Source organism: Nematolebias whitei, chromosome 18, assembly GCF_014905685.2.
Source record: "Nematolebias whitei isolate Nwh7 chromosome 18, NemWhi1, whole genome shotgun sequence".
Lineage (NCBI taxonomy): Eukaryota > Metazoa > Chordata > Actinopteri > Cyprinodontiformes > Rivulidae > Nematolebias > Nematolebias whitei.
This window is the reverse complement of record NC_056515.1, coordinates 14,459,531-14,468,941: the sequence shown is the minus strand read 5'-3', so window position 1 is coordinate 14,468,941 and position 9,411 is coordinate 14,459,531. Positions and strand designations below refer to the sequence as shown.

The following is a 9,411-nucleotide window of genomic DNA, read 5'->3' as shown; positions in this document are numbered from 1 at the left end:
AGTTGTTTGCGATCCGCCATTAACGAAATGAAGAAGAAGAAGAAGAAAAACTAAAACGGAGTGGCATCAAGTTTTAGCAATTTTAGGAGTTCTCTTTTGTCATTTTTCAACAATGGACTCAGCATGAGAGAAAGAAGAGGAAGAGACCATGGAGAATGTTGTTTTTCACACAAGGCAAGCTGACAGCTCCATATGAGGTAAGAGAAATGCAAGTTTGTTTGCCCTGCATTGTAGTCCTCTTCCTGATTGCGGAGCGGTGCTCGTTCTGCTTACATTCACATTGTACTCGAACCGCGCTCAAGTTTTCTTCTACCGGACCAAGACCTAGGTTTTAGCCCGGGCCAGAGTTTGCCTTTTTGTTCTATGACAGAGTTCGATGGCGAGTTCCTACGAAACGGACTTCCTAGACAAACAGGCAAGAGTTTGGGACAACAGGGCTGATGTGAATTCACCCTAAAGAAGCTGGTTCTGCAAACACTGGAATATCATAATGACTTTGACTCTGTGAACTGTGCTTTTGGATGACATGAGTTTTGTTTTTTGTTTCACTCATTTTGTGGCATTTCAGACAGGGCTTAATTTGTAAACCGATCGATGCGCAAACGTAAATAGTGGTGGGCTGGCGCTTGGGAATTGCTGGTGCAGAATTCACTGTCCTGTTCTTTGTTGTCCGACTCCACATGTGAAATCTCCAGACGCCACCTCCGTCTGTTCATGGCGGCTGGCTGTGGGCTCCTGCCTAGTTAGCTCGGCACTCACCCCACCACTCGCTCGTTCTTGCTCCAATCTCGATTGCCACTGTCTTAAGGTGCTTCAATTCTCGATTGTCCAACTAAGGACAACGAAAAGCCTTTTTTAATCAAAGTAAATTGGACTGTTTTTTGACATTTTGATCGCTGTTATTTTGACAAATTAGCGCTGTTGTTTCAATACGTGATGCGAACAATGCACATCAAACATTTCTCTCATTGTATTTTTAATAAATAATCAAAATTCTATTAATAACCCACTTAAACTGTCGAACTGATTTGCAATTTAGTTGGGCTGTTTAATTATATTTTTGAGTTTTTAATAAAATTGTGCAATGACTTTGGACTGTATGGGTGGAGACTTTTAAGAGTAGAGGCAAAAATGCTTTCTTGAAGGGGCAGTATGTGATATTAAGAAACTTGTAAGAGGTTGTGTTTAAAATCAGTGTTTATGTAATTATTTTCAGATTACATTTTCAATATAGTTATATTCATTCAAGGCAGTCAAATTTGTTCATAACTTTATTATTAGTAAGCCTGAGAGTTACCAGATCCAAGCAAACAATTACTGGAACACACCCTGTCATACTTAGGGATGATTTAGTGTTACCAAATAACCTAACATCCCTATTTAGGGTCTGTTGGAGGAAATCAGAGTAATAAGCAGTCCGTCACTGACTTTAGGAGATGGTCCTGATGCTTGTGGGACTTTCTAAAGCACCCTTATAACAAGTGAACCTCTCTCTTTGAATTTCTGGATGGTTTAATAAATGGTTTATTAGGTTCAATCTTACTAACAAAATTTCCCTTGACTGTGAAGCCCTTGTTGTGCATAGTAATGATGACAGCGCATTTCCTTGTGGGTATACATCATTAACAGAGGAAGAACAATAATTTCAAGCACCACCCTTCTTTAAAACACAATTTTTTATTATAAGACCTAAGTCACCAAAGTTCATGACAATTAATATTTGTATCATTCTCAAAGCTTTTGTCCTTGAGTGTGAGTTAAAACAATGTTTGGTGGATGATATTTTTACAGGTGCACACAAAGTTATAATTTAATACATTTAATCCTTTAAAGCTGAACTTCAAATCAAATGTGCTTTTTTAGTTTTTGGTCTGAAAAAGATTTCCCAGAAAATCAATATTTGGTAAAAAACTGCCCATTAATTTGCAGTTTAGGGCAGTGAAACAATTAGATGAAGGATTTTTACATGCTTTATATGAAGGCCTGTCTTTGACACTTGTCAAACTAAATACAAATGAAGAACATAAAATCATTTTCAGTTAAAGAGATCTGACTATAAGCATTTGGACAAATCAAAATCCATAAAATTGTATCCATAAAATTCTCCTGATCACAATAGACCACTCAAAGAATGGGGCTATTTTATTTTATTTTATTTTTGTCTCCTTAAATTGATTAGGGTTTTGTGCAGCTGTTTAATTTGATTACTCACACCTACTTTTCATCGTTGTGCAACAGGATTGCCAGGAATGTAGCTTTTCTATCACTGGAAACAGAACTTAGCCTGCGTCCTCACCTTGTGATCAGATTTTCAACATGTTTAATGACCAATTTTCTATTAGACAATAAGAGAAATTTTAGGGTTCTTTGTGGCTGTAGTGACATGTAAACAAACTTCGTGTTCTGCTTCCAACATCAGGAAAGCTATCGTCCAGACAATATTACTGCTCAGATTGATGATGGTAGTGAGTGATGATGTAAAATATGCTAAGCTTTCTTGTTTTTGTTCATGTAGCCCAGACTGGTGTACTGCAGTGATGTGCAGGACATTGAAGAGTTTTTCCCACTGAAGGGAGTCGTCCTGAACCAAAAAGACGATGAGTTCTACGCCAAGTTCAACACAGGAAGGAATCCCTTACCCTGGCAGAATGAGGTGATTTGCTTCCTGGATCTGAGTATGTGATTAAACCAGAAATGACTAATCTGTCTTTTGCTCAGCTCATAGAAACAGGATGTTTTGAAGAGCTAAATGTTTTTGGTCCCAAGAGCACTCGAACTCCAGACCTGGAATGGTCCCAGGTTACTGACAGCCCCAAACGTGGCTTCCTGCGTCGAATTTTCCGCAGACAGGTCAGCGCAGAGTCCAGTCCTGCTTTAAATGTTTGTGTGGCATTAACAATACTGAACATTGACTCTCTTGATTTCACCAGCAGGTACCCTCAGACATATCTGATGAAAACAGAAATAGTTTGACATCCAATGAGGGCTAGATGAAATCAGAACCCCTCAGCTCTGCTTTACAAGAACAATCGAGAAACTGGACCAGTCGGTGTAGCAGCAAAAACATCTTCCTTTTAAAATAATATACATTTGTATGTTTGTACAGTTATTTCCCTTGCAGACACATTAAAGTAGCACTTGTTTGTTTATTGTCTTAATTGCTTCATTTTGAAGAAAGGCTGAAAATTTAATAAACTTTTTTTTACTCTGGTGCTTCCCTATCACTTTTATTCATACAGAAATGTGAATTACAAAATGTCTTAATTTCTGTACCAAAAAATGACCTGATCTAACTTTTGTAAGTAGCATCTGAAGGAACAACAGGACTTCTGGATCCTTTGGATCGGACCAAAGTAAAGACGTTTGAAGAAAACATAAACATTTCAAACCACGTGTCAAGCACGATGATGGACCGGAACACCTTACAGAACTCACTAAAGGATTCTAGAGTCAAATGTGAGAGAATCAGTCAAACAGAAGATTTCACCAAACTGGATCAACAAGAAAACAAACAGGGCGATAATAACACATATCAACAAAATGGCTGAAAAAGAAACACATCTAGATGCTGCAATGGTCCATTCAAAGTCCAGACCTCATTTTCACAGAAGCTGTGGTGGGACGTTACAGGTGCAGATTTCCTCAAATTGAATAACACAGAGCTTCACAGAGAAACAGTTAGAATTCAAGAAGCTGGTTCTGCCTTCCCAACCAGAAAATAAACTTGTCAGATATCAGGCCAATGCTGATATTCAAACATTTACATCATTGTAGTTGCTAACTGGATGCTTATTTCATGAGAATCGGAATAAGCTTTATTATCATTGTACCAAAGTACAGTGAGATTTGAAAGATGGGCAGAGTGCACATAGCTGCTGCTCCTGAGAGCACGGCCCCTTATTCTTTATCAATAAACTTTTTAGATAGAAAAGAGGGAAAATCCATGAGGCTGGATAGTGGTATTGCAAAAAAATCTCTTCACATCTTGTCCTATCAAGACAAGATTTAAGACATCAAAAAACTCACATTACATATATGCATTTGATGGCAATAAAATCACAATATCTATCGGCTATAGAGGAGACGTTGCACGTTCGTGGTGAGACGTATTGTGTCACTTCCTGTTTGTCTGTTGGTAGGTCGAGTGAATTGTTTGCTCGAGTCGTCTCTGTTTTCTGGATTTATCTGTCTTTTGCACAGTTTTACATTCTAGTTCACAAACACACTAGTTGTTTTTCTACTGTTGGATAGTGCTTAAGACACCTCATTTTCTTCTGTAAATAAAAAAAAAGAAGAAGTGGCATCAAGTTTTAGCAGTTTTAGGAATTATATTTTGTCATTTTTCAAAAATGGACTTATCATGAGCAGAAGATGAGACAGAAGACCATGGAGAATATTGTTTTTCCACACAAGGTAGCTGACGGCTCCATATAAGGTAAGAGCAATGCGTGTTTGTTTATCAATCAACCTTTATTTATACAGGTGTTTACCCTGCGGAGCGGGGCTCGGTCTGTTTACATTCACACTGTACTCGAACCGCGCTGGAGTTCGCTTCTACCGGACCGAGACCTAGGTTTTAGCCCGGGCCAGAGTTCACCTTTTTGTTCCGTGACAGAGTTCGATGGTGCGTTCACACCTCCCCAAACGAACCGGACTTTCTAGGAAAACGAGCTAGAGTTTGATTAAAGCAGACTAAACAGGGCCAATGTGAATGCACCCTTAATCATCCGCTGATGAAGTGTTTTTAAAAGGTGTACGGAGAGGTGTAGAGGCCACCTCATGTCCACTAGGCGACGTGTTATCCTTTTTTGCAGCAGATGATGGACAGAAATCTGGCGTTCAGCACAAGTAAACGTACGCTGAAGCTATCTCTTCCTGTCATGAAGGTTTCAGGGACAGAACAGCTTTTAATCATCCACTGATGGAGCGTTTTGTAAAAGGTGTATATAGAAAGTGTAGAGGCCACCTCATGTCCTCTAGGCGGTGTGCTGTCTTTTCTGCAGCAGCTAATGGATAGAAATCTGGCGTTCAGCACGATTAAACGTATGCTACAGCCATCTCTTCCTGTCACAAAGGTTTTCGGGGACAGAACAGCTTTTAATCATCCGCTGATGAAGAGTTTTGTAAAAGGTGTACAGAGATGCAGGCCTGTTTTCACGCCCACTTGCTCCAGTGGGATTTAACGCTGGTCCTGCGAGCCCTGATCTAAGCTCCATCTGAGCTACTGAATCAGGTTCCAATTAAATTCTTGTCTCTTAAAACAGCCCTGCTGTTGGCTTTGACATCCGCTAAGAGGGTGAGAGATTATCTGCCCTCTCTGTCGCTCCGTCATGTCTTGAAACTCAGGCTGATGGCAGCTCAGCTGATCTAAGACCGAATCCAGTTTTATGCCTAAAACATCACAAGCTCTTTAAATTAAGAGTGATATTGTTGGAGGGTTTTTTTTCCCTCCCCCCCACAATCAGAAGAAGAAGCATCTTTCCATCTTCTCTGTCCTGTGCGGGCATTGACGTGTTACATAGCGCGCACAGCTGCAATACGTCAAACTCAACATTTGTTTGTGCATTATAGAGATGCATCTGCAGGTCGCCTGTTATCCACCCAGCACCTGTCACACTGGTTGTGTGAGGCCATTTCTGAAGCCTACAGAGTATCAGATTTAGAGCCTCCTGTCAACCTCAGGTCACACTCGACCAGGGGTATTGCATCTTCGACTGCTCTGCATAATGGTATGTCAATGCAGGATATTTACACTGCAACCGCGTGGTCAACACCCTGCTCATTTATTCGCTTTTATCTACGTGATGTGACGGCTCGTTCCATTCAGAGCCCTGTAAAGAGAGAGTTGCGACACTCTTTGAACTCGCCGATACGCGGTCACGTGGTTCATGCAGCTCCCCATAGTTCCAAACAGCTCATCGCTGTCAGTCAGTTTGAGCGGCTGCTGGCACAACATAACACAAAAATCGACTTTTCTTACTTTACCTGGCATCTTTCAGTAATTGCTGAGCAGTAACGAACTGATTACTTAACCGATTATTGATTATTTCACAAACTATGCATTTTATCAAAGCATTTTTAGAAGCGGCTGATACATTTATCATTAAATTTTAGAAGGAAACGAGACTGCAAACACATATTTGTTAGAAAAAAAAGTATATGCAATACAATGATCAATATAGCCATATCAGTGTTTTATAACGTTACACACGATAAAAACAGATCAGAGTAACACCTGTAATAAAACTATTTGCGATGTTCTCTGCAGGATAATGCTCCACCTTGTCCTCCAGCAGTTCAGATCTGCTCCAGTTTACCTCAGATCATCTGGATGAATTCTTGATTTCTATAGAAGATATTAATTCAACCTTTATTTAAACAGGTTCGTCCCATTGAGCCACGAGGACTCATTTACAAGAGAGACTGAATATAATTGTTGTATTTGTCGTTTTTTTATGGCAACCAAGTACCTGATAACTGAGTTGATTGTAGCTTGACAACTATTGTAAAATTGTAATTCATTGATTAAAATGTTCATTTAAATGAAACTGTTTCTAGTTAAAATCATAACAGATGACAAAATAAGTGTTAACTGTGCAAAAATAAATTTCCAAACAATTATAAAATATGTAAAATGTAAAGCAAGCTTTAATAAAGTACTTTTACTACTATTTATACTGTTTATTAATGACATCATCTCAAGTCAGCAGGACCACCACCATCATCATCATCACAACAACACAAAGTGAGAGCTGTAAATTTAATCTGCACAAACATTTTCAATCAGGGCTCAAAATGTTGAACTGTCAAAGAAATGTGCAAGAAAATAAACTAATGTCACTCTACAGGCACATTTAGAGAGAGGACAGTTCACAGAGACACAGTGAGGACGTGTGAGACTGAAGGAGGTTCAACCATTTGTTCATGGACCAGAACCAAATGAGAAGAACAGCAGAACTTCCACTGACCAGTGACCTGACCAGTGATCTGACCAGTGACCTGACCAGTGATCTGACCAGTGAGCACACGTGTTGTTCTAAATTAAACTTTGGTACGAACAATGTTAAATAATTCATGTCATATTTTTTATTGAACAATAATCTTCATTCTAACAGTGCTGTTGTAATTTCAGAGACTGAGGAAGAAACAGAAATGAGGCGAGTGAGATGAGGGACAGATGAAAATGTGTCCTCAGAGGACAGGGACATGTCAGGATCTGATGATCCAGGATCAACAGGACCAGGAGGATGGATCAACAGGACCAGGAGGATGGATCAACAGGCAGTCAGGGAACAGAGATGAACAACCTGAGGAACAATTAGAACACAAAAACATACATAAGCAGGACAGAAGAAACTCAGACAAGAAAATTAACTCAGTCCTGCGAAGAAAAATATTAACAATGGAAAATAAATTGGCATATTTTTACAAAAGATCAGATGAAGACAACTGGCATGAAGAACTTCCCAGTTCCATCTCAATGTACCTGTGATAGTTTAATAAGTGTTTTTGTTACTGTCCTACAGTTTATTGATGCTGATTTATTCTTGTAATAATTCTTATTTCTTGTTCTGTCTTGAAAGAGTCTCATCTCAACTTCACCCATGATTACCAAACACTAAACTAATAATATAAAACTAATGTAAATGAACAGTCCTGCAGTAAATACCAACTTTGTGAAGGTTATGGTGTTAAAGTAATTTTATTCAAACATCTTGATTAAGCTGTTATTGATTAATAGAAGACAGAAAATGAGATCTTGTACCTTTCTGATACTTTGAATGCAACATTCAGTTCATGAAGTCATTCTCCTCTGGTTTACCTGGAAAACATGAAAAGAATTGACTCATCTCCACAATCACGTTTTTCTTTAATGATAATGTCACAATTTATGCTGCAGTCTTTGACAAATGATCTATAACTTGAACTAAATTACGTCAATCTTGTTGTCATGTTGTCATCATTCTTTGTTAAACCAGGTCTCTCTTGCAAATGACTCCTCGAGGCTCAATGGGATTTACCTGTAGAAATAAAGGTTGAATGAATCTCAGGAAAAAAAGGCCAAATATTTTCTAGTTGAGTTCAGTAACTGGAATTACCATAAATTTAAAAAAGACCACCTTTCAAAATTTAAGCAGTAATAGATATTTTAAAATGCTGAATTAGAAATAAACTCGTTTAAACCGTCATGTTGCAGAGCAGCTGCAGTTCAAACACAACTAGTAATTTAACGTTTCATTAACTAAAACTGGTGACATGAAGTATTAATGTTGATAAATTGAGGTACAGAACAGTCAGATAACGCTTCACAATGGAGAAAAAGTGTTGTATTTGCATTAACTTACCGGAAAAACACGGAAAATGAACTACGTTCAATGCTGAACCCGCTGCTGTTTGGAACTCTTTGCCGCTTCATGACCCACGTGACTTCCGCATTCCATTCTTTCTATGGGAGTCTATGGGAGTGTCGCAACTCTCTCTTTATAGGGCTCTGGTTCCATTACACATTCTGTATTTAGTGTTTTAACAGAATGAGTATTGTTGTTTCATGGAACCCCGTTTAACTCACATCTCTTTGCATGCATTACAGTGTGAGATTTGGTTCTATTGTCATTAATCAGTTCATGACTATTGTTACCAATCAGTTCATTTGATTAATAATCAGTTCACTTGTTATTATTAATCTGTTCCAACTGTTCGGCCGTGAACCGGTTGATTCATGGCTCCTTTTCAGCTTTTCCCCCCCTCTGTTGAAAATTTTCCGGGGCGTTCATGCATTCAGAACGCATAAATACACAGCATGCGTCTGTGCATGGTACACATAATTACGCAACGCGTAATTATGCACATGGGAGCTAAGTGACAAGACGTTTTTTGGGCAAGCTTCCGCTTCATACGGTGTTCGAATGGACCCAGTGAGGCGAGGACCACATCCGCTTTGCCCTTAACCCACTAAGCGACAGCCTTAAAGGGCGAAGCCTATATGAAATAGAATGTTGGTTACGTACAGTAACCCCAGATTCTATGAATATAGGCGTAGTCCTTTAAGCGTTGGGCCTCACTGGCTCCTAAATGGCTGAAGAAAAAGCTATTTGGGAGCAGATTACCCGCTCTTAACGTTATTTATACGGACCGGGTGGGGCCCACACAGCAGGTGGGCGTGGACTAAATTTTTCAGTGTAATGCTTCGCATAATGGCATAAAACCCACTAAGAGACAGCCTTAAAGGGCTACGCCTATATTCATAGAATCTGGGGTTACAGTACGTAACAAACGTTTTCTCTCCATCTTTAACCCGGTGTGATTATACTGAGCTCTCTGAGCAGCAGCTCCACCAGCTTCAGGCCAAAGTCAGAAACGTTCGAATTTCTTAAACACACATGGCTGTTGACCCACAGGAGCGGGATGTCA

The 9,411-nt window shown here is 39.3% G+C and overlaps 1 protein-coding gene across 1 annotated transcript in view; it reads left to right on the top strand.

Moving 5' to 3' along the window:
• The window catches only part of LOC119424872 (G protein-coupled receptor kinase 5-like), a 41,707-nt gene extending 38,669 nt beyond the window's left edge, over positions 1 to 3,038 (top strand). The window contains exons 7-9 of the mRNA XM_037692385.1: positions 2,516 to 2,653; positions 2,719 to 2,850; positions 2,931 to 3,038. Coding sequence (XP_037548313.1) covers positions 2,516 to 2,653; positions 2,719 to 2,850; positions 2,931 to 2,990 — 330 coding nt within the window. The 3' untranslated portion in view covers positions 2,991 to 3,038. The remainder of the gene's footprint in view (positions 1 to 2,515; positions 2,654 to 2,718; positions 2,851 to 2,930) is intronic.
• The last annotated feature ends 6,373 nt before the right edge of the window (positions 3,039 to 9,411 follow it).